The 25,847-nt window shown below is 35.4% G+C and overlaps 1 protein-coding gene across 7 annotated transcripts; it reads right to left on the bottom strand.

Annotated features, from left to right (window-relative positions):
* Positions 1-238: 238 nt before the first annotated feature.
* On the bottom strand, positions 239-24,235 carry LOC114756288 (uncharacterized). 7 transcript variants are annotated; one of them, XM_028945212.1, is made up of 7 exons: positions 11,251-11,484; positions 10,433-10,451; positions 10,254-10,324; positions 2,779-2,996; positions 2,058-2,151; positions 1,863-1,967; positions 239-811 (listed from the first exon to the last, which is right to left on the bottom strand). In XM_028945212.1, exons 4-7 carry the CDS (start codon positions 2,979-2,981, stop codon positions 542-544), a joined length of 672 nt encoding a protein of 223 aa, XP_028801045.1. In that variant the 5' UTR covers positions 2,982-2,996; positions 10,254-10,324; positions 10,433-10,451; positions 11,251-11,484; the 3' UTR covers positions 239-541. The 7 variants fall into 7 exon arrangements, with proteins under 7 accessions (XP_028801045.1, XP_028801050.1, XP_028801044.1 ...); XM_028945217.1 differs by lacking the exons at positions 10,254-10,324; positions 10,433-10,451; positions 11,251-11,484 and adding exons at positions 17,531-17,535; positions 24,229-24,235; XM_028945211.1 differs by lacking the exon at positions 10,433-10,451 and having other exon boundaries at positions 11,251-11,485.
* Positions 24,236-25,847: the final 1,612 nt, after the last annotated feature.

Below are 25,847 nucleotides of genomic sequence, written 5' to 3'. Positions count from 1 at the left end.
AATCTGTATTAATATCAATGTTAACAACATATGAAATACGTTTATAGGAAAATGCATAATTTACATGTCATGAACGGTAATTTACCTCAAACTTTATACAAAGCATGGGGTCCACAGTCTTGCAGTTTATTTTGGGGTTTGGGGTGTTTGAAAGATTGAAAAAACATTATTAGATATAGATAGCGCACATACACACACACACACACAAAAGGTGCACCATCACGCACATAAGGGCAAGTAAACCAATTCCTTCCATAACTCATTTCTGCTCAGTACCCAAGGTCTTCAAAACAAATAGATTAATGATTGATCGGGCAACATCCATGAGTTATCAATCCACTTTATAACATCTATAACTCAATTTACATTTTGATGGACATAGCGTTGCACAAACATAAAGTCATATGGCACAAAACTGCCAAAGTTTGTGAGCATGAACGTTAGTGTTAATCCACTCAGACGATCTCACACTCGCAACAAATAATAACATGCTTGAAGGTGGATCTCAGCCAGCAACTTAAATGAGACTCAAAGCCAGAAATCACTCAGCTTCAAGGGTAGCAATTTCATACCTGACTTCTTCTAGATGTTCATTAATGGTGGTAACAGCATCCTGGACACCTTTAATTGCTTCCTTGAGAGCATTATCATACTCAGCATCTGCCTCAGCTTCTTCAGTCCCAGCAGCTTCAGTTATCTCGTGAACATGAACACATTCATGCTCTTGTGGCTTTGTAAACGTACAATTCTCATGACTGATCAGTCGTTCAGATGGGCGACCAGCCCTCTTTAACAGCTGAATGGTAGCTGTCTATAAAGTACGCCAACCAAAAACAAAAACAAAAAGAAAATAGGATTGGCATAAACACGAGTTGCAAGTGAAAGAACAGTATGACTTAACAAAGAAAAAGGCGGTATTCAAGATGGCAGAGTCCAAAAACTCAACATATCTAGAAATCGCTTAAACAAGCTAAATTTTGGGCAAAATATAAAACAAAAAAATACGGTGATATTTTATCACATGCAAAATGGGATAGGAAAATAGGTAAAATAAGAAAGGGTTGATGCATGCTCAGTCCTGCATAGAAATGCTTACAAGATGGAACTGGAATATGAGCATTTTGATAAGTATGATTCCTTTTTATCATAAAACAAAAGATGTCTAGTCGTAACCAATGTTCTTCTGGGGCAAACCATAGATGTAAAAACATGTTGATTGCCACCTCGACTACAACACGAGGGTTTTGTCTTCTAGAGCAAGCTTGGACAAAATCTTGAAGCGGGAGGAAGAAGCAAAACCCAAGAGTGTTACAAGTACTCAACTCTTTTCACTGGGGCTGTTTTGAATTTTGGTGAATGGTTTAACTAGACCGTTTAAGCTAATGACCCTTTATTGAAACACTAGACAAGTTAAATGCAGAAGAAAATAGACACAGGGCCATGAAACCTTAATAACTGTAGCCTGATCAGCAGATGAAGTAAATAGTCAATTAAAAAGGAGTTTAGTACTGTTTGGCCTTTGTGGAAAACATGTTGACATTGAATAAAATCAAAATAATAGAGTAGACATGTTGTTATGGACAGAAAAGTTCTCCAAAAATTGCATGAAGAACTGACAACACGAGACGTGGTCATCAAAACCAAGACACTATATAGTATTCTACCATCTACAGTTATATTTATATTTAGATTATCTAACATGTCAAATATAGGGAGGTACGCTTAGTTTAATCATAAACGTCATAGATAACATACATAGAAAGAAAAGCGCAGTTTTCAAAAGCTTAATTCCATGAATCAACATTGAAACCCTAGCAATGCAAGCAATTATATGATAATCTTTAACTAAGATAGAGACGTACCATATGTAGTTTTTGCTTTTCCTGATCTTGAACAGCTCTAAGCAATTGTGCCAGATCAACTCGACAATAGTCAGAACTTCTGAATAGTGTCTCCAACTCAATGACCTATAATAGTAGAATAAAAACTTAAAGAAAAATGCACAAATGTGACAAATCGTTCAAAGAAACAAAAGCAAAATTCAAATCATTTATCACCTCTTTTGAGCAATCATTGAACTCTATTGTGATCTCACTGCAGAGTTGTTGGTAAGCTAGTTCTCCTCCAGATATCATGTACTCAGAAAAACCCCTACGATATCAGATATCGGATAAGGTGTCAATTAGAGTCCAATCTCACTTCGAGATAAATACTTGAGAATTGTTTTTACTTGTAAAACTGAAGCGTAATGACATAAATTTTATGCTATCTTTATTAATTTTAATGTTGAATAAAATATATTCTTGTCCCATTCATAACAACACAGTTGGCAAATAATAGTTCATCAAACAGGAAATAGCCACGCAATACTCAGATATAGATCCGAATAGATCAACTCTGGAAATTTAGAACACTGCATATTTTTGGACTTCAATTCTAAATTTTCAATGACTAACACAACATTTTCCCATAAGTGCAAATTGATTGTGTGTTGCCCATTCCTGGAGCAATCCGATGGCACCTAGGGAAACTTTCCCATATTTTCAATTCGATTAGTTACTTTTCCCCTTAAGAAACAAACATAATATAAGACTGGCAGCCACAGAAAACGTACACACAAAAATGACTATCATTTATACGGCCATATATTTCCAATAGGGAATAAACACTTATAAAATGTGCCACAAGAACAAATATATCCCAAAAATGAAAAAGATCAAATTCATTTTTCGTTTATTTTCCAGGAATCTAAACTAGGCCAGCCATGATTCATTATACTTTTTCAGCTTGGAATATGCTTCTGCTCTACGCTGTTGAATTTCAAGAAATTTGCGAAGTAAAAGAATGATTCCTGTTGATTCGGGCTCTGTTTCTTCCACTTCCATCACATCCTTTATTGCAATCTTCTCAAAATCTTCCATCATTGATTTGTCACTTTGTTCTTTGAGCTTTGAGTCTGCCCCCCTTGTATCCCTTTTCATTCTCCTGCAATAATCCTACAGTTTCCCAAAAGCACACAACGTGAGTTGCCAATAACAAATTGTCGTTTAAATGGTTCAATCATATGGCACCATTTGTTAAGGGATACTCTTTGGGCAATTTTTATTTTTAATACGACCAAAATGACATCAGCAAATAACATAGTTTATAACATTTACAAAACAGGAAAAAAAAAAAAAGAAGGGACAGCTATTAAGAGAATAAAAGAGGTAATAGATAACACTAAAAAAAATTTGACTTTAAGTGGCGACAAAATCTAAATGTCACCACTGAAAACTTTCAGCGAGGACCTTTTATCGTCACTAAGTCATTGCTGCAGCGGCCGGGGCTGAAAAGTATCAGCGGTGACATTTCAAGTCGCTGCCAAAAGTAGACAATCAGCAGAGACAAAAACAACATTCTGTCGCTGCTGAAAATAAAACCAAAGCCTTTAAAAGGCAAGTCGTTGTTGAAAATAGGGAGGGTATTGGCACGACAATTGTTACCACAGAAAATAACAATCAGTGGTAACCAAGAAAGTCTACTGAAAAGCAGCTTCAATGGCGACAAGTTGTTGCCACTGAAAACCTAATCAATGTCAACAAAAATTGCCGTCAAAAATTAAAATTTTTTTTATTCTTAAAATATTTTAAATTAAAATATGTATTCATGATAAGTATCAAAATAAAGCATTAAAAATTAAATTAATTGAGAACTAAAAATATATCAAGTAATAATATTCACAATATTGTTTAAAACAATCAAAATATTTCAATCACTTTAAAGAAAGGAAAAAATTGTCCAACTGAAAAATAAATACATGTCATAATTAGATAAGGAAACTATGTTGATGGACTAGCATGTGAGACACCAAGAACAAGACTAGCTGTAAATGTAGGTGCGCTCATTGCCCTTGTTGCATCAACATAGTCAATTGCTGAGCTTGTTTTCTCTTCTTCACTAGTTGTTCCATCCTTTGCTCAAGTAGTGCAAACTTTTCTTCCACCTTCGCACATTCTACTAAATTTGCTTATATCAAGCAAAATTAAAAACAATCATTAAGTATTTATTTAAAAGTGTGTTTTTTCACAGCAGATGTTTAAAAAAGTTTTATTTCTACATATTTCAGACCCTCAACAATATAATAAAAGTTGGCTGACCCTCAATCAAGAAAATCAACTAAATCATTCAAATCTGTGGAATGAATAGCATTCCAATTCTAAATATCAACAAAGGGATTATAGAGGAAAATGAGAGGCAAAAAGAAAAATATAGTAAATTATAAATTTGATAAACACACGTTAAGGAGCCATTCACATATAATTATCTTACAGTCTTTCATATCTAGAGTATCATGGTATATAAGACTTGCATGTTTGGTACAAAACTTGGAAGTTCAGACAAAAATTATAGAGTAACTAAAGCTAAAGATTCAAAGATATAAAATTCCAATAAATTTGGTCTTCGGGTAATATTAGTCTGTTCTGGAAAGTAAAGAAATAAGAGAGAGAAAGAGGAAAGAGAAGGGAAAAGAGTAAAAGAAACAGAGGATAATTAGAGAAGAATAGAAGACCAAGAGAAACCGAGTAACCTCTGCAAAACTGAGTTACAAAGGATAGTAGGTACTTATTTATAAGCATGGTCCAAGTCGTTGATATAGGCAGAACACTTGTAGCACAAAGCCTCCCAAATGCTGTAGCGTATAGTGCATAGTGTTGTGCCAGATTACTCAGGAAAAAATAAACACACAGTTTAGTATAAATACAATGCATTGAAAACCAAGCTCACATTAAAAAGATAACAAAAAAATAACAACATAGTATCAGCTATGAATCATAACAAGTACTTAGATAATCAGAGCCATCAATGTTAAACCAAGTTTTGAGTCTCAGCTTTATCTTGAGATATCTAAACCTATTATTCCTCTTCATCAGATACAAACATCCTAACATCCTCAATGTTTATAATTCTAGGCAATCTCAATGTTTAACAAAATAATATTAATATTTGGTAATGTTGTTGATAGGATAGAATAAGAAAAGAGAAGATAGAAGAGAGTTTAGGGAAGAAGAAAGATAGGAAGATAGAGATTAGGAGAAGAGAGTTAGAGAAAAGAGATGAGCGAGAGAGAAAACAGAGAGGAGACACCAGTCATATCTGAATAGTGCACTGTATATTCCTAGAAATCAAATCTGTACAATGGGGTACCCTAGTCATGTCTATTTATAGGCCTCATTACAGAACCAATTACTACTTAAATACCTCTCCTAACGGTTAGTGACCGTTGCTTCTCCTAATATTTAAAAATAATTATAATAATACATCAATTACCCCCTCCCCAAAAGATCCTTGCCCTCAAGGATCTGGAATAACAAAATCTGGAAATTGCTGCTAAAAGCTATAGAGGGGCATCCAAGAGGTTTCTTCATTCGCTAATCCTTGCCACTGAAAGTGTATTTCAGTGATTAACTTCCTTCTTTTTCTAGCATTCCTTTTCCCCAAAAGCTTCTATAGAACTAGTGCTGGTGGGACTTCAGGAAAATCAGGAGGTGGATGTCTAGGTTTGACAAAAGGATCTGGGCACAATTTTAATAAAGAGACATGAAAAGTAGGGTGAATTCTTGAGTCAGGAGGTAGATCTAATCTGTAAGCAACAGCCCCTACCTTCCTAATCACCTTGTAGGGTCCAAAGTACCTAGAAGCCAATTTCTGAGAACTCCTAGAAGCAGCAGAGATCTGTCTGTAGGGCTGCAGTTTTAAGAAAACCCATTGCCCAATAGCAAATTCTTGATCAGTTCTGTGATGATCAGTCCTTTGCTTCATTATATTTGCTGCCCTATGGAGATGATGTTTTAACTTTTAAAAGTCCCATTATTTCCTCTCTTGCTGTAAAACTCCTGTCCACAGCATCTAAAACTGAATTATGAGGTAAATAGGGAGAATGGATTGGAGGTTTCTGCCCATAAAGCAATTCATAAGGTGTAGACTTTGCAACTGAATGAAAGGAAGTGTTGTACCACCATTCAACTTGTGCAATCCATTTGCTCCAATCCTTGGGCCTTTCCCAACACATGCACCTTAGATATGTTTCCAAACACTGATTCAATAAACTCTGATTAACTGTCTGTTTGGGGATGATAGGCAGAAGAAAGCTTTTGATCAACCCCCAATACCCTTAAAAGCTCCTTCCATAAATTGCTCACAAACAAAGGGTCATGATCACTTATGATTTCAATAGGTGCTCCATGTAATTTATAAATTTGATCCATAAAAACATGAGCTAATGTGGCAGCAAAAAATGGGTGAGAAAGAGGAATAAAATGAGCATATTTGCTCAAGCAATCTATAACAACCCAAAGGGTGTCCTTGCCAAATGATTTAGGAAGTCCCTCTATGAAATCCATAGTCACACTCTCCCAAACTCTACTTGGAATAGGTAAAGGTTGTAGTAGTCCAGGAGGTGCAATAGCTTCATATTTGCATCTTGCACATGTGTCACAAGCTTTGACAAATTCTGTCACATCATTAATCAACTTTTTCCACCAAAACAAAGCTTTAATGTGTTTGTAGGTAGCTTGTATTCCTAAATGGCCTCCTTGAGGACTAGAGTGGAGCCACTGTAGAATGTGTCCCAAGGGACTAATCCTTGCCAATGACTAGCTTCCCCTTTCTGCTTAGTAATTCACCATCCCAAGTGAAATGCCCCCAAGTTCCATCATGCTGCTGCACCTTATTGAGGAGAGTGGCAGCAAAATCATTGTCCTCCCAACTTGTTTTTATTTTTTGCAATAACTCAAGAGAGGATGTATCAAAAGCCATCTGCATAAGTTGTTGTCCAGGCATTCTGGACAGAGAATCAGCTACAGAATTTTCTTTCCCTTTTTTATACTGAATCTCATAGTCAAACCCAGCTAGTTTTGTCACCCAAAACCATTGAAAAGAAGTGTTTAGGTTCTGCCCCAAAAGGTATTTTATACTTTGCTGGTCTGTTTTAATGAGAAACTTCTGCCTCTCTAGATATTGACGCCAATGCAACACAGCCAGCGCCACTGCTATAAGTTCTTTTTCATAAACTGAAAGTTGTTGGTGTCTTGGAGCTAATCCTTTGCTGAAAAAAGCTATGGGCTGCCCTTCTTGCATTAATACAGCCCCAATTCCAGTACCACATGCATCTGTTTCCACTATAAATTCCTTAGAGAAATCTAAAAGTCTAGGAATAAGGGCTGAAGTAAGAGCACTTTTGAGTGTTTGGAGTTGCTGAATCTGACCACTGGAAGGCATTCTTTCGTAATAATAGGATTAGAGGTCTAGCCAAGTCACCATACCCCTTGATAAACCTCCTGTAATATCTAGCTAACCCCAAAAATCCTCTTAATTGTTTAATGTTGCTAGGGGTAGGCCAATTGACCCCGGCTTCTATCTTTTGTGGATCTGTAGAAACTGTGCCATACTTGATAATGTGTCCTAAGTATTCCACAACAGCTGCAGCGAAGGTACATTTGCTCCTCTTGGCAAAGTAGCAATTCTCTTGCAAGATTTGGAATGCAATCTGTAAATGTCTTTGATGGTCTGCAAGAGAAGAACTATAAATCAATATGTCATCAAAGAAAACTAAAATTTTCTAAGAAAAGGTCTAAAAATGTCATTCATAGCTCCCTGAAAAGTGGTTGGTGCATTAGTCAAGCCAAAAGGCATGACCAACCACTCATAGTGCCCAGAATGGGTTTTGAAGGCTGTTTTATGGGTATCCTCTGGTTCCATACGAATTTGATGGTATCCAACCCTAAGATCTAGCTTAGTAAACCACCTAGCTTTACTTAATTCATCAAAAAGATCTTCTACTAAAGGAATGGGGTACTGATTTTTGACAGTGTACTTATTGAGCTCTCTTTAGTCCACACACATCCTCCATGTCCCATCTTTTTTCTTCACTAAAACTATAGAGGCTGAAAAGGGTGAACAACTATCTTGAATTACCCCATTCTCCAATAGTTCATTTACAATCTCTTCAATAACATCTTTTTGGACTGCTGGGTATCTATAAGGTTTCAAACTAATAGGATTTGTCCCCTTTTTTAGAACAATAAAATGATTATGGCCTTCTCTCAAGGGAGGTAATCCCTTAGGATCCCAAAAACTTCTTGGAAATCGTCCAGGACCCCTTGAATTTCAGCAGGAATACTGCTGTCCACATTTGAAACAGCAAAGCATGACCTCTTGCTCCTTTTTTGGTGACCAACTAGAGTAGGAAGAGCTGTTCTTCCTTCAAATGGGCAGTTTCAATCCTTGTTGGTTGCACCATTTGGCAGGTGTCTGGAATGTTGGCTTGCAACTTCTGCAACTTCCCTTCATACCAGAAAAACATAGTGAGAGTTTCATAATCCCAAAAAGCATTTTTAATACTTTTAAGCCATTTTAGACCAAGAACTAAATCATAGGTTTTAAGATCTAAAATTCTAAAATCAAAGACAAACTCTAGGCCCTACATTTTCCAACAAAGTCCTTCCCAAAGTCCATGAACTTTGAGTTTCTTGCCACCTACGACTGATACAAAGGATACTTCTTTTGTATCAGTTTCCCATCCCAACTTCATGGCAAGCCCAAGGTCCATGAAATCATGCGTGCTACCACTGTCAATAAGGATTTGAATGGCACGCTTTTTAATAGTTCCTTGGACCCTCATGGCATCTGCATTGTTTGTCCCTTCAATCGCATGTAAAGAGATATGGAGAGTGGTCTCAGCTTCATCCACTTCCTCAGTCTCCCAATCTTCATCTACAACATTGTCTTCTTCTTCCAAAAGAACAAAATAGAATTGCATTTTCTAGGGTTGTGGGCATTTGTGATCTCTGGAAAATTTCTCGTGGCAGAAAAAATAGAGATTCTTGGCCCTCTGTTCAGCTTCCTCGTCTGCAGATAAAGGCTTCAACGGCTTCTTTAAGAAAGAAGAAGAGTTTTTTATTAAAGGAAGGGAAGACTTATCTCTCTAGTGGGACCCACTACTCATAGGAGTATTCTTGGGGTGAGTCACGGTGTGAGAAGCAGAGGGTGCCACCTGAGTTGCAACAGACACGTGCGATGTCAATTTAAAAGACACGGTTTTTATATTCTGCTTTGCCAAAGCTATTTCTTGAATTCTTGCTAAGCGTCGAGCCTCCTGCAACAACCTGGGGTTGAACATCTGAACAGAGACCTCAATTTTTGGTTTGAGGGCCGAGACATAAGCTTCCACAAGATACTCTTCTGAAAGGTCAAGCTTCGCTGTGATTGAGTCAAACTCAGCGTTGAATTTTGCCAGGGAGCCTGTTTGATGCAAATGAGTGAACTCAGCCATGAGGGTGTCAAGCAAGGGGCCGAAAGTGTCTCTGAGTAGGTCGACATACTCCTCTCATCCCATCAATCGTCTCCTATGCCATTTTTCTACTGCAAGATGCTACTTGAAGGTCTTATCGTCCAAATACAGTGACACGACCTTCACTTTCGATGCCTCTGGAGTTTAGTCAAATTCGAAAAATCGCTCGCATCGCGCAATCCATGCAAGAACGTCGGTACCTTTGAATCTTGGGAACTCCATTTTTGTCAGCTGGGTCGGCCGTTAATACCCATTCCGGTTTCCCCTGCGTTGCTTGTGGTCGTGATTCTGGGCTACTTTAATACCCTCACAAAAATCCCAAACAAGATTATGTGGCTGCATATTGAATCACAAGACTGTTTCTTAGAGTTCATCGACCATGCCCAGGCATTGTTCGATCTGGTTCAAGCGTTCTTTCATAATTCTTGTTTGGCCACGAGTAAGTACCATGCACCAAGTAAGAATTCATGAATAATGCTGAGGAAAGGCCAGCTCTGAATACCACTGATAGGATAGAATAAGAAAAGAGAAGATAGAAGAGAGTTTAGGGAAGAAGAAAGATAGGAAGATAGAGATTAGGAGAAGAGAGTTAGAGGAGAGAAGAGATGAGCGAGAGAGAAGACAGAGAGGAGACACCAGTCATATCTGAATAGTGCACTGTATATTCCTAGAAATCAAAACTGTACAATGGGATACCCTGGTCATGTCTATTTATAGGCCTAATTATAGAACTAATTACTACTTAAATACCTCTCTTAACTATTAGCGACCATTGCTTCTCCTAATATTTAAAAATAATTATAATAATACATCAGTTATCATAAAGCAATCATGGGCATTCAAAATAATATTCTTGACATAAGAGAACAACCAGAGAAAAAACATGAAAATGATATAGGAATCTGCAAAATTCACAATTAACCTGCTTCGTTGCTTTATCTCCACCTACAATTCCATTCGTGTCATCGAAATGACCTTCCTATGTAGCAATTCCTGCAAGCAACCACAGAGCAAGTTTCAGCGTTGGCATAACAGGATTACTCAAGTTAAACCAGAAAATGAACTACCATTAACGAGTCCTCAATTGTCAAGACGACTTACTTGTCACTGAGCTACCAACCTAAAAGAATAAAACTCTTGGCATATGAAATCATGAAAACAATCTTTGTATCACATATGAAGTATATAGCAAATTACTAACAGAATATAAACAATAATAGTTTTTTTTTTCCATACAACAACACGCCTTATACCGGGAGATTTTTTTTTTCTTTCATGAAAAGATAAAATGCGTTAATAAAAGATAAAACGTTTACATAGACGTTCCAAAATGAGAAACCAAAAGAACCTAGAAGGAATAAAGTAAACACCTACTTTCCTAAACATAGAAAGGTCATGTAAGATATCCTCCCATATAATATCAGATGGAACAGATTTAGAGATAGAGTAGGATAAAAACAAAGCCTTAGAGCAGTAAATCCCAATCTCATGTTGTGATTTATGAAGTGCAGAAGAAGTGATCCACGCCACAGATACTCGAACGCAAGAGGGAAGGAAAAAAGTGGGGGAAAGTGGGAAACATTCTTTCTTATACAGCAGAATTTTTGTAAAGGACTACCATTGAGACAAATGATACCATAGCAAAGTGATTTTCGTTGCTTTTTGGATTTAAGGAGAAGAATTGCCCAGCCAGTTCGAAAATTTCGTATAATTTATCAAAAGCCAAATTGGGGGATGGAAAATGGCTACTTTGCCTGCGAAGAGCTTCTCCCAAACCTCATTTAATAATTTCATCACACCAAAAATTACTACTTTGCATATATAAGTTTTTAAATCAGATTATATAATTTCTCAACACTCACAGGAAGGACCGAATGAAGCCATAAGATGAAGAACAAGAATGAAGAACAGACACTTACCTGAGAGAAGGCGGAAGCGGCGGCTAGAGGAGAGGTGTCAGCTGCGGCGGTTGGAGGAGCAGGTGTCGGCAGCGGCCTCTGCAGGAGGAGATGCGAAGCAAAAATGGCAAACCGACGGGAGCCGAGCGGCTGAAGAGAACGAGGAGGAGAAAAAGGAATTTTCAGTCAGAAGGGGAAGATCGGGATTTTGGCGAGTTAGCATGGATAACTGAGTGCGGGTATGATGGGAGCACATCCTCTCAGCAGCCCTCTTCTCAGGATCCCTCCAAGCGTAAAATCCTGTCCCTTTTTTTTTTTTTTTACCAGCAAAATCCTGTCCTTTGAGATAATCAAATGGCTCATGGTGCGCCACATCATTAGACTATTTAGCACGCATCAAATGCTGATAGAGCATCAACATCCAACAAAGTAGAGCCGGTAATATAGGCCAACCCGTCGATTATGGGTTGGCCCGTGGCAGGCCTGAAACTTGACGGGTTGGGCTTTTTAGGACCGCTTTCTGATGGGCTGGAATTTTTTCAACCCAGCCCGTGAGGGTGCTAACCCGCCAACCCGCCAAATTTTGTTTTTTGTTTTAACTTTTTTTTTTAATAAAACCTACTCAAAGTCCCAAATTCCTAAATACCTAAAATAAAACATGCAAATAGAAATTATCATAAATAAAACATGGAACCCATCGAAAGTTCCAAGTTTCAAGTTTCAAATATATCAAAATATTAAACATATGATTAAATGAACATGATATGTCCTTAATAATTTAACAAACATTTCAAATTAAAACATAAATCCAAATTAACACTACCACAAAGTCACAAACACAATGTAACTACACAAATCACTATCAAGTGCTCAATCATCACTCATGAGCTAGGGCAAAGGCGCAAAGCAAAGACAGAGAGCAAAGAGCTTGGGGCTTGGGACTTGGGAGCTAGGACTGGCCGAGGGTGACTGGGAGATTGGGTCTGGGAGGAGTGCGACACGCAAGCAAAATGTGAAAATGGGACCGTGTTAGTGTTGCCGTGTTAGACTATTGGACATGGACTGCTCACTGTTGCATTGTGGACTGGGCCAAGAGTGTAGAGACTGAGAGGTAAAGGGAAAAATTTGCAAAAAAGAAAAAATATATGGTTAAACGGGTTGGCCCGCCAACCCTGCGGGTTAGCCCGCCGTGGGTTTGGGCTTGGCGGTTATAGGCTCGAAACTTCCATTTTAAAACGGTCCTAATTTTTATCAACCTAACCCCCACTTGTTGGCGGGTTGGTGGGTTAAGCCCGCGGACTCAACCCATATTATCGGCTCTACATCAAACTATAGCTGAACGTATAGAGCCTCAAGTGCGAACACATTCAATTCAGATAAAAACTTTTTTTTCCCTGTAAAAAATGATAACCTTTGACTTCTTTTCAATAGTCAATGTCAAGAAAATCTCCATTGGTCCATTATAGGAATGAATGAAAACAATAGAGGGAGGAAACTAGAAGTCCAATCAATGAACACTAGAGGAGTAAATTATTGAAGTAGAATGAAGGATTGATCATAAGATAAGACTAAGGCGCACTTAGGATGAACTTCATACAAGATCAAGGAGAAAACCAAGGACGAACTCTTCTCCAGATGATGGAAAAATCCTCTCTCTAGAGGCACTGAATCTCGTTCATATAGTTAGAAATTCAGCCAATTTTTTCAATGTTGATAACTTCTTTTGTTTGGTTTTTTTTAATAAAGACAAAACGATATATACATATATATATATGTATATAAAGCTTTAAAGTTTACAAAGTACTAAAGAAAAGGAGCTTAAACTATGTTTTAGAAAACAAGAAATACATCAAGAGAAATTTGCTTAAAAGAAAAATTGTTAAAATTATCAAGAAGACACGGAATTTCCTGCCATATAATTGATGAAGGTTTAGTTTGATGAGCAGCTATAATATTAAGGGCCCGTTTGGTTTGGGGGTGGGGTGGGGTGGGGAGGTTTTATCCTCATCTTGTTTGGTTTGATTAGAAAAAAAGAGAGGGAATGATATTTAATGATCTCTTGTTTGGTTCAAGAGGGAAAAAAGATAGTAATAATCAATTTGCCATTTTATCCTTGCATTTTAATTTATATTTTTTATTGATATATTATATAAATTAATTTACATCATAATTTAAATTATATAATTTAATGAAAATTCAATTTTATCATGTTAATATGTGCATTAAAAAATTGGTGCAATATTTTTTTTTAATTCTAATTAATATAATAATATATTTGAAATAATCAAATTAACAAATTTTATATGCTCTAAAAAAATTGAAATTTTATTCTCTTTAGGCTATACTTTTTTTCAGCTTTAAAATATATTTAATAAATAATATATTTAAACTCGGGGGGTGCGGTTGAGCGGTGGGGGCTCATCCTCCCTTAACCAAGTGTCGAGGGTTCGATCCTCGCCTTAGGCATGGAAAAGCTTTAAAATCCTGGGCCAACTATCCTACTCATTGAAGTGCCTACAAGCCAGCGAAGGGATTAGTCACCAGGTCCGTCGATGGATACCCTGATGTTTCATCAAAAAATAAATAAATAATATATCTATAAAAAACAATTAATTTTATAATATTATAATTTTTAATTTAAATAATTTTTTTATTTTATAATAATTTATATTAATTTTTATTATAATATATTTTTTAATTATAATAATTTATATTTTTTATTTTTTACTTAGGATAATATATTTTTTATTTGAAATAAATATTATAATAATATATTTTATGGGTAGTAGTAGAATATCAAAAAAACCATAAGGGTATGATGGTCCAAAAATTTAGTTCCCCTCCAAAAACCTTCAATTTTGGGGGAGCTAAAATGGGGGTAGGAGAGGGAGGGAGGGAAGGGAATATTTTGGCTTCCCTCCCCTCCAAAATTTTTAACCAAATGAGGGGAGGGGCTCATTTTTCCTTCCCTCCCCCATCCTCCCCTCCAACCAAACAGACCCTAAAGGAGACCTTTCCAACCCAAATAATGTGCAAATTCTATTGTGAATATGAGTTGGTGTGTCAAAAGTGAAGTCCCACATTGTTCAAGAGAGAGGGAGCTCAAGTGTATATATGCTATCATATATTATTGGGCTAGTTAATAGGCCTAGAGAAGGAGGATCTCGCGTGCATGACAATGGCCCATCGAAGGGAAACAATTGAAAACTAGCGATTCCCCCCTACGCGCGAGTTAAGACAGCACTGGGCACCTTTTACAAAATACTTTTGCAAAAATAAATTATAAAATTGTGTTAAGAGAGTTTATCAAAAAATCCTTATTTTATCTGTTTATTTTTTGAATTAGCTGGAGGTTACTGAACATTAGAGAAATTTTATTCCTCATTAAACCATGATTATCCTTCATTAATCCTTACATAGTTTTTCCACGGATTAATGTCTGGTAACGTCTGAGATTCAATTTTTAAATGCATCTAACGTTCATAATTGAAGGTGTAAATACAGTTTATTGTGGTAATATATGAAACCGACGGTTTAATTGTTTATGGTCATTAGTGCAATGCCCAACGTTCAGATCCTTTGTGGCCTATATAAAGGGGTTCAGGACAATGTGTTCGGTGCACCACTCTTGAGCTTTCGAGCATCCGTCTTCTCCTCTACATTCCTCTCCTGCTGGGTTTTATTTTCTATTTATACTGTTCTGTCACCCTGTTTGCTGTAGGAAGGGTTTGTTTAATCCTGGGGAGTGCCACATCTGTCACACCTTACTTATATAATATCTTAGCATTCATTTAGAACCATTCCAGACCACTTTAGATGGTTTTAAGCTTAAAAATTTCAATTTGGATGTTAATTTTCGGAAAATTACTGTTCACTATCCAGTTTTCAGATTACAGGTCCAACTTTGAAAAATCATAACTAATTCTAGAAAAATCGTATGGAGGTGTTCCAAAATTCTACGGAAAGCTCTTTCAATGCTCTTTAAGGGAAAAATACTCAATTGGACTTATTCTTTCCCAATTCGTACAGTTTATTGGGTTAATATTACTATTTGTTTGGTAAAATCTGGACTTTCCAGATTCTGCGCCTTAACTTCGAAAATTCATATCTCATTGTATACACATCCAAATGATGTGATTTACCACTCATTTTAAAGCTTGGGATATGCATTATAAGTGTACCAAATTCCGTAGCTTATCTCATTCATACTCATATACTTTCATTCATGCCATAAACATCCTAAGCATATACATTGAAGTAATGGCATTCATAACATAATTTACAGCATAGGAGAATTATACATTGAATATTCATATCAATCATTTGCATTAATAATTCTCCACTTCTTCTCCTTGCTTCTCATGCCATTAGTGCCCATCATTGATTGACCTAAATGGTTGGTTAGGGAGGGGGTGAGATTTGGGGGAATCTCAGTAGCAAACAATACCATATTAATCATGCTAGATGGATGCTCATGCACTACACGCAACTTGTTTATTCTCTTGTTAATTAGTGACATACTAGCATGCTCAAAGCTAACTTCTTGATGCATGGCCATGGAGACATAATCTACTCATCATGAATAGCAATTATAGCAGCTAAAACATGTCACAACAACATTCAATAACATGTACACGGCAACACACAAGCATACAACATCAAGCAATGACAATAGGTAAGTTCACTACCTTGCACCTCAAGCTTTCCTCTTACTTTTCCTTTGACTCCCTTGACTTTCCAACCATGTGGGCATTCGGTCAACATCACTAAACATCCTCTTGGATGTTCCAAAGGTCCTAAACATAACCATAATGATGACACAATCCATTAGGACCATTAGATTACATAAAGTTCAAGACTAGCTTTCTTGAACCTCAACCCCTTTCTCTTAGTCTTAGGGTTTTCTTTCTAACTTTTCTAATATAAATCTCATCATTTCCCATCCTTATGATCCATTTCTTGTCAATTAGGACCACTTTAGATGGCTTTAGATTCAAGAATATCAAATCTGGAAATTTTGGTTCGCGGGTACTGTTCACGCAAAATCTCCAGAATTTTTTGCTCAACTTTGAAAATTCATAATTAAATCTAGAAAAATCCAAATTGAGTTATTCCAAGTCTCACTGAAAGCTAATTAAGTTAAATTTAAAGGAAAAATAATTTCAGGAACTAATTCTATGCCGAACAGTACCAGAATTGTACGGAACTTGATAATCTCCCAAAAGTTCAACACTGTTTCCAGATATCAAACCCTAACTTTGAAAAATCACCATAAATCGTACACATATCCAAATGGAGTGTTCTACCCATGGATTTAAAGCTCACAGAGTGTACTTTAAGCATGCAAAATTTCAGAATCAGATACGTACAGTAACTAATTCGAAATAGGTATCAAATCAGATGCTACAGCCACCACATACCTTGATCTTGAAGCTTGAACTTTGTTCCTTCTTCTTGGCCTTCACCCCTACGTTTTTCTCTCTAAATTTTGGCAGAGTTTCCCCTCTTAAACTCATGTTAGCTGAAAATATGAAGGGGAAGAGGCTCTATTTATAGCCAAAAAAGTTGGCTTGAATGGACCAAAATGCCCTTGATGGCTAATAGAAAGGGTAAGGGCAAATTTGGAAGTTCAAGTGGACTTTTGCATCATCATTGCAATGCATCATCTTATTACATCATGCTTACCTCAACCTTCTAGAAGATGCCAAGTGTCATGAAAGTGGTGGAGGAAAAGGGAGATCAAATCCTAGCCATTGGATCAAACTTGTTTCATAAGCTTCCTCCGAATTTACTTGGCCCACGTTTCTCCGGCTTTCTTTATGGCCTTTCGGAGCTCAGAAAATTGTTCTGTCTGCTTTATAAATTTCTTTTAATTCTAGAGAATATCTATGAATTTTCTCAGGCCATAACACTTCCTTTAAACCTTGCATAAAAATTCATTTACCAAAATGCCCTTTTATTGGCAAAACCGGCTCTTTAATTTATTAAAGCCACTCCACTGGCCTTTTGGTTGCGAGACTAATTTTATAAATTAGTACAACCTTTCAACCATTTAACCTCATTTTTGTATACATTTTTGAGGTCTCTTGCTATTTTGAATAATTACCTCAAATGGTATACTTTTTACCGGTAATAACCTCATAAATTCCGTTGAAGCTGCCTCAGGGGTATTTTCATCTTTTCTCTTCATAGAAGAGTCTTAGAACATTATTTCCCATTTTCTGGGATTTTCTTGGAATTTTCTGTACACTCTTCCATTTTTGCCCTTACTGGTCATAACTTTTTAAATTTACGGTTTTACCCCTGCTTAAGCCTAACCTCATAGAACCATCTCTTTGAGGTTTCTAACTTACCCATTGGCCTGTATCTAGCCTCTTTTCTCTTTTTGGGCCTTCGAGACTTTATTGGAGCCTCTAACCTTAATTATACTCGAGCCCCTGAAAACTTTTACTTTGCAGTTTAGTCCCTGAAACTGCTTTAACTTCCTTTCTTGTCTTTGGGACTTCTGCTCAAAAGGGATCTAGTAGCCTATCCTATTCAGGCTACTTTTGATGCTTCTAGGCCCAAAAGTTTTGACTATTTTAGTGTAATTAGGGGGTATTTATAGACAAATTTTTGACCCCTTCCCCCTTGATAAATAGCGTGATAAGCTGCCACATAAGGGGATAAATGGATGCCATCAAATGCACCATAATTTCTGATCATGCCAAGTGTAAATATTCAAGAAAATTCTATGGATATTTAGGGTTAATTGGGCTTAAATGCATTTAAATATTTGGGCCATGTTTTGCATGAATTTTTTAGGCTCTTCTTTGCCCAAATAAAAGCCCAATCTCATCTAGAAAGTCCCAATAAGATGGCCTAACAATAAAATATTAATTCCAGGTAATATTAAAGTTTATCGGTTACCATTCACTTGTAACTTTTCATAATTATTCTAGGCCTCCAAAATCATATTTTTCTCCACGAAAAATCCTATTTTAATATAAGAATGCATTCTAAAAAATTTTAGAATTTTTTTCCACCTCTAACTATTTATTTTGAATTTTCTCCGAATAGGGCTTTATTAGTAAGACTTTTGGAAATAAATTCCCTAAAATTAATTCCTGTACTTCTAAGGACTAAAATCAATTTTATAAATTCAATAAAATATTTAGATAACTATTCCACATTTTTTCTGGAATTATTGAGGCCTTTTAATAGTTATAATAATTATTTTCACTCAATTTCTACTATTTTTCCCGAAAAACCTCCGTTTTCAGGAAATTCTATAATAAGCCATTTTCACACCATTTTCACCTTTAGGGTTTCCATTAAGGTTCCAAAACCTCTAACTTACCTTTTTACGATTTTCTGGGAAATGTTTTAGAATTTTTTTATTTTGTCCTTTCTAGACTGATAATTCTAAAAATATTAGCCCGGACGCTATCGGGGTTTCATATCAAAAGTTGTTTCTTCCTTCTATCTACTTTCTATGTTGGCCCATAAAAAGATTTTTTAACTCACAATATTAGGATAAATGTCATATCTCAATTTTTAGACCTAGGAGTCCTGGGAGTAGCCTAAAATAGGTAGGCGACTAAGAGGGTGTTTGGATAGAACCAAACCATGGTTTGAAGAATACCTTCTAGATAATAGATTTTGGGAATAGATTTTAAAAGAATAAATGTTGAGAATAGATTTTGAAAAAAGTAATTTTGATAAAGTAAGGATGTTTGGATGGTTGTTATCATAATCTCTCTTTTTTTCATGTGCAAATTAATAAAAATGGCATAAGTTAATATGATAATTAGATTAAAATATATTTTAATTTATATTGTTTTTTGAAATAATAAATTTGTAAATAATAAATGATATATGAAAAATATAGTTAAATAATATTACCTCCAGTCCTCAGTATGAGAGCTAATTGGATATTCAATTTGATTTTGAATATAAGATACTAATATGCTTTGTCCATACATTTATTCATTTTTTAAAGTAGTCCTCATGTTAATTTGCACATGTTAAAGGTTCCATTAAATGGTAGTCCTAATGTATATCATTGACAAGTATTTGAGAGAATGCAACATCTATTTATTATAAATAAATAATTTAACTAATTTTTTTAATATTGACAAATTAGTTGTCTAGCTCTTATATTAAGAATCGAAGGTAGTGATTGATATGTGTATATATTTTTATATCGCAAACCATGGTTTTATACCTTCAAAAGCAAAAAAAAAAAATTCACTTCATGGAAAACCATGGTTTTATACCCAAAACTATGGTTTTCAAATCAAAAGTGATTTTGCGAAAAATTAAGGTGTTTGGTTCTTCTTATTCCAACTATGGTTTCAAATTTAAAAGTGATTTTAAGGAAAAAAAAAAAGTGGTGTTTGGATAATTTTCTCAAAACCATGGTTTTCTCTTCAAAACCATGGTTTGAAGAAATATCCAAACACCCCCTAAGCCCTTCAGAGTAGAAGTCCTAAAAATGATAAAGAAAGTCAAAACAGTTTCAAGGACTAAACTGAAAAGTAAGAAAGTTACTAGAAGTCAAACATGTAAGTAATGTTGAGGTTCTAGGAAAGTCTCAAGGGCCCAGAAAGAGAAAAAAAGGCAAGATACAGGCCAAAGGTTAAGGCAGAAGCCTCAAAGAGATGCTTTATGAAGTTAAGTCCAAGTATGGACTAAATCGTAATTTCAGAAAGTTAGGGCCAATAGGGATAAAAATGGAAAATCCTAGAAAATGAGAAATAATATTCTAAGACTCTTTTGTGAAGAGAAATGATGAAACTACCCCTGAGACAACTTAAAGGAAATTTATAAGATTATGGCCCGATAAAAAGTACACTGATTAAGGTAATTATTTGAGATAACAAGAGACCTCAAAAATGTACGTAAAAATGAGGTTAGGAAGCTTAAAGGCTATGTTTATTTATAAAATTAGTCTCGCTTCCAGAAGATTAGCAGAATGGTTGGAATAAAATAGAAGGCTTAATTATGCTGGTTAAGGGCTTTTTAGTAAATGATTTTTATGCGAGGCTTAAAGAAAGTGTTATGGGTTAAAAAAATTCATAGATCTTCTCTAAAATTAAGGGAAATTTATGCAGTAGAGAGAAGAATTTTTTGAGTCCCAGAAGGCTATTAAGAAAGCTGAATAAATGTGAGCCAAGTAAATTGGAAGGAAACTTGGAAACCAAGTTTGATCCAAGGGCCAAGATCTATTCTTACTTTCCTTTCTATTATATTTGTGCCACCTAGCTCTCTTTTAGAAGGATGATGTAAGAAGATGATGTATTGATGATGTAAAAGTGCACTTGAAATTTTAAGTTTACCCTTACAATTTCTATTAACTTTCAAGGGCATAATAGTCCATTTAAGGCATAAGTTTCACTATAAATAGAACCCTCCCTCCCTCACATTCTCTCATTTTCAGCCAAGAAGGGGGAAACTCTTGCCATTTATTTTCTTGAAGATCAATCAAGAAGAAGCACACTACTTTGGTACATAAGCTTGAATGCAAGGTTAGTTTTATGTTCTACCTTGTATTTTGCTTTGTATTATTGAGTTTGGTAGTTGAAGAGAGGTGCTGGCCAAAATTGATTAAAATTAAGGAGAGATGATTTTGATGTTAGATCTATGTTCAAGGGTTAGCATGGAGTAGGATTCAAGTGGTTCTAGCTTTGTATTAATTGAATTCCATGACTTTGGAACCAAAGAGGATGTCATGGCCTGACTGGTTCTTGTGCCTAGGATGTGATTTTGTTGATTCTAAGGCCTCCAATGGATTTAGAATGAAAAATTGTGTAGGAATAAGATGAAAGAATGAAGTTGGAAGCATTGGAATGAAAACTGGAATTTATGTAGTAGATTTTGGTTTTGGCCTAGAACAAAGGAAAGGAGTTGGATTTTGGTCAATCTAAACTCATATTTAGATTCCTTAGGCAAAACTGTGTAGGATTGGCCTAAGGGAATAATTTTTACAAAGCTAGAACACTAAATTATAAATTAAGGAAAAAAGATTAAGTTTAAGGACATAAGTCTTCCACATTATGTATTTCTTGGTCCTAATGAGTAATGTGACCCTTCTGGCTATGATTAGGACCTTGAGACATCCAAGAGAAGGTTTGGATGTGGTTGACTGAAAGCTAGATGGTTGAGAAGCTTAGGAAGCAAGTTGAAGAACAAGAGAAAACTTATGATGCAAGGTCGTGAACTTATCCTTTTATGTGCTTGATGTGATATGCTTATGTGTTGGTTTGTATATGTTGACTATATGATGTTGCGACATGATGATTGTTGCTAGAAATACTATTCTTAATATGTTTTCATGGCCATGCATTTTTATACCAAGCATAATTACATACCATACATTAGCATCCATCTTGTACATGTATATGGTAATGTTTGCTACTAAGATTCTTTCAAATCTCACCCCTCCTTAACCAACCATTTAGGTCCAGCATGATGGGCAATGGTTGCATGAAGAGAAGCCAAGAGATTGATGTAAAGAAGTAGAGAATTGTTACTATTACTATGTGATGCTTAAATTCTCTAGTTATGTAATAATTATGGAACATACCAATTTATGTCATTTAGTTGTATATGACATTGGTGGCATATAAGAATGAGTATGGGATGTAATGAGAATGCATGAGATTGAATTATGCATGCTTGGATTCTTAAAAGAATTAAAGTAAGAATTGTATAAGGGATAAAACGTAGGTCCTAGAGCAGTCAATTTCTATCTCTAGTTTGACCTACCAAATGAATGAATTAAGCCACAAATTTTGGCATGCATATAGTACACATCCCAAGCTTTAAAATGAGAGGTAGATCACTTCAATTGGATGTGTAGATAAGGAGATATGATTTTTCAAAATTGAGGTGTAGAATCTGGAAGTTCTAGATTAGACCAAATGAACAGTAAAATTTGAATAATAAACTGTACGAATTGGCCAGAGATAAGTCCATTTTTATTTTTTTTCCTTGAAGTTAGTTAAAAGAGCTTTAAATAAAAAATTAAGAGCACCTCTATATAATTTTTTTAGAATTAGTTATGATTTTTCAAAGTTGGACCTATAATTTAGAAAAATGCACAGTGAACAGTACCCGAGGACTTAAAGGAAAATTTTAATTTTTGGGCTTAAATAAAACTTCCGCATATCCAGCTCGCTTCTGAATGTGTACTCCGAGAGGTAAAAGTAAGGACGTTTCAATAAATTTTTTAGGATGTGACATTTCTTCCCCCTTAAATAAATTTCATCCTTAATTTTTAAAACATACCTTATACAGTAGGTCTGGGTGTTTAGCCTTCATGTCGTCTTTCTTTTCCCAGGTAGCCTCTTCCTGAGTTAGACCTCCCTAGATCACCTTGACCATTATAATAGTCTTATTTTGTAGCTGCTTAGTTTGTTGATCCACAATCTTCATTGGTTTTACCTTAAAAGTGAGGTTATCTTGTAGCTCTATATTTTCATATTCCAGGATGTAAGAGGGATTTGGTTTGTACTTTTTCAATTGAGAGATATGGAAGACGTTATGAATTTGGCTAAGATTGGGAGGTAGGGCCAACTTATACGCTACTAGGCTAACTTTTGAAAGGATTTGAAAGGGTCCAATGAATTTAGGTGTCAATTTTCGGGCTTTCATTGATCTTTCTACACTCGTAGTTGGAGTTGGAGATACTTTCAAGAAAACATGATCCCCAGCATTGAATTCCAGAGGCTTTTGCTATATATTGGCGTAACTTTTCTATCTACTCTGTGCTGTAAGTAGCCTCTGTCGTATCACCTTAATCTATTGTGAGGTTTGTTCTACCAAATTGAGGCCAAACATCTTTCTCTCTCTAAATTTGGTCCAACATAACGGGGATCTACACTTTCGCCAATATAATGCTTCATAAGGAGCTATTTGTATACTAGAATGATAATTGTTGTTGTAAGCGAACTCAACTAATGGTAAATACTCACTCCAGTTTCCTTTAAAATCTAGGGCACAAGCTTTTAACATATCCTCCAGTGTCTGGATGATACGTTCTATCTGTCTATCAGTCTATGGATGATAAGCTGTACTGAAGCTTAGCTTAGTACCCATAACTGCCTGTAATGCCCTCCAGAATCTAGAAAGAAATATAGGGTCTCTGTCAAAAATGATCGTTTTAGGCACTCCATGTAACCTTACAACTTCTTTGATGTATATCCGTACTAGCTTCTCTGGTTGGTACTCTTTCTTTATTGCCAAGAAGTGAGCTGATTTCGTTAGGCGATCCACAATCACCTAAATCGCATCAAAACCTGACAATATGCAGGGTAATCCATTATAAAGTCCATAGAAATGCTATCCCATTTCCACTCTGGAATACTTAAAGGCTGTAAGGGTCCTGACAGCTTTTGATGTTCTGCTTTGGCAAGTAAGACACTTTGACACAAAATCTGTTATATCCCTCTTTATGCTAGGTGTCACATATCCTTTAATACCACATTATATTATAAATAGAACCATCTAGAACCATTTCCCAAGACTTAAAAGCGAGAAAAGTTAATATTTTAAAATTTTGTCCCGAGTTACTATTCACTGGAATTTTTGCAAACTTTGAAAATTCATAACTAATTGTAGAAAAAATCAAAATGGGATAGTTCTAGGCTCTATTTGAAGCTTGCAGTACATTCTTTAAAGAAAAAAAAACTCATTGGTATCATATCATTATGAAATAGAGTCAGGAAATTCGCAAAGTTGCACTGTTCATTTGGTCATTTTTTAATTTTCCAGAATTTTGGCCTAAGTTTGGAAGGGCATAACTCTTAGTACAAAACTCCAAATTTAATGATCTACCCCTTGATTTAAAGCTAAAAATGAGATCTATAAATTTACAAAATATCAGGTCCAAACTCATTCATTTGCTTATCATTTTATGTGTCACAAAAACGTCTATTTTTAGCCCTTTTTATCCCGTAATCCTTACTTTTTTGAATTTTCTTTCCTCTTTTTCATTCCATACCAAAGCAGCCATACCAAAACCAACATTCATAAGCATAAATACTACATTATAATTACATGATCTCAAGTTTACCTCATTTATAATCCATTACAAAATTATATCAAAGTTCATCAATATACAATACAACAATAAATTGTTATAAAGTCCATGTAATTTCATCATCCCAAAATTATCTCCTTGCCCTTGTCCTTGCTTGAGCCATTTCCCAATTGGTACATAATTCAACAAAGGAAGGAATGAGATTTCATAGAAATCTCAGTAGTAATGAATCATAATTATTGTGTTAATCAAGCTTTGCATAATGTATTATGTGACAATACTTCAAGACATCCTCAAATTATCATGTCATGCATTATGCCATAAAAGAAAACATGCCCATAATCATATTAACATATCATTATGCATTTGGCCAAATCATATCAAGCATCACACAATCAACCATGACCATCACATAATTCAACTAACATAAAGCAAGCAACATAAACACATTAAGCAAGCAAGAAAAACAATCAAATTATAGATTCAATGCTACCTCTTATGCTTGGTGTAATTCGGCCTTCTCAGGGGTTAATGTTCTCCTCGATTCTTCTCTACAAAACCTATCAATTCAAGTATAACTACAAGCTACATTAACAACCATTCAATCTTCAACACAAATACTTAATGAAACATCCTTCCTTTTACCCCTTAAAGTACGTATTTAAAAGTGTTACAGTTTAAGCGATTCACGAAACAAGCCCATAGATTAATTTTGCAATTGGTTCTCAGGTTCCTATTCACTAGTTAAATTTCAGATTTTGGGTCCACCTTTGAAAAATCATAACTAATTATAGAAAAATTGAATTGAGGTGGTTCAAATTCTATTTGAAGCTCTTTGAGTTCTCTACAAGAGAAAAATATAAAATTGGACTCAACCTTTGCCAATTCGTATAGTTTATTTGTTGAAGTTTACTGTTCATTTGGTAAAAACTGTACTTTCTAGTTTTTCTATCCCCACTTTGATCAAGCATAACTCTTAGCACATACATCCATTTTAAGTGATCTACCACTTGCTTTAAAGCTCAGGATGTGTACTTTAACCATGCTAAATTTCAAAAGCAAAATCAATTATTTACCTTACTTCCATTTTGTCACTATTTTGTGATTCACTTAGGGATAACTCATTCCCCTTACTTGCATTAATAATTCATGATTAATTCCTTCCTTGCATAATACCATTCCATCCATGCATTAGCCATTCCCATACAGCATCATAGCCAATTATACATGCCATCATCATTATTTAAAATCACATAAGAGTAGTGGCATGTTTATAACATATATTGGCATACAAAGAATACAATATAAGATAATAAATTTCTTCAATTGTTTTCCTCTTTCCTTGCTTCCACTTCATGCATCCTTTGCTTGATCATTATCACCTATTATGGCTGATTAAGGGAGAGTAAGATTTGGGAGAATCTCAGTAGCAAACATTACCATTTATGCATGCAAGATGGATGCAAGTGTCTAACATGCTTACTTAATCTAGTTCATGCTTACTTATAACATTTTCTCATGCTCAATGTTTCACATAAACATGCATGGCCATGGAAAACATCAATGAAATAGAGTATCATACTAGCATTAATAT

This window comes from Neltuma alba, unplaced genomic scaffold (genome assembly GCF_004799145.2).
Source record: "Neltuma alba isolate B1F8T4 unplaced genomic scaffold, ASM479914v2 tig00010382_pilon, whole genome shotgun sequence".
NCBI lineage: Eukaryota > Viridiplantae > Streptophyta > Magnoliopsida > Fabales > Fabaceae > Neltuma > Neltuma alba.
The sequence above is the reverse complement of the archived record's forward strand: the minus strand, read 5'-3'. Positions and strand labels throughout refer to the sequence as shown.

Bases quoted from the DNA above. Each gene is read 5' to 3' on its own strand.
- LOC114756288 (XM_028945210.1), bottom strand. The intron at 2,152-2,778 runs GTATAATGAATC...CTGATATCGTAG, and splicing joins GCATATTCCAAGCTGAAAAA to GGGTTTTTCTGAGTACATGA. The intron at 812-1,862 runs GTACGTCTCTAT...CGTACTTTATAG, and splicing joins AAAAGCAAAAACTACATATG to ACAGCTACCATTCAGCTGTT.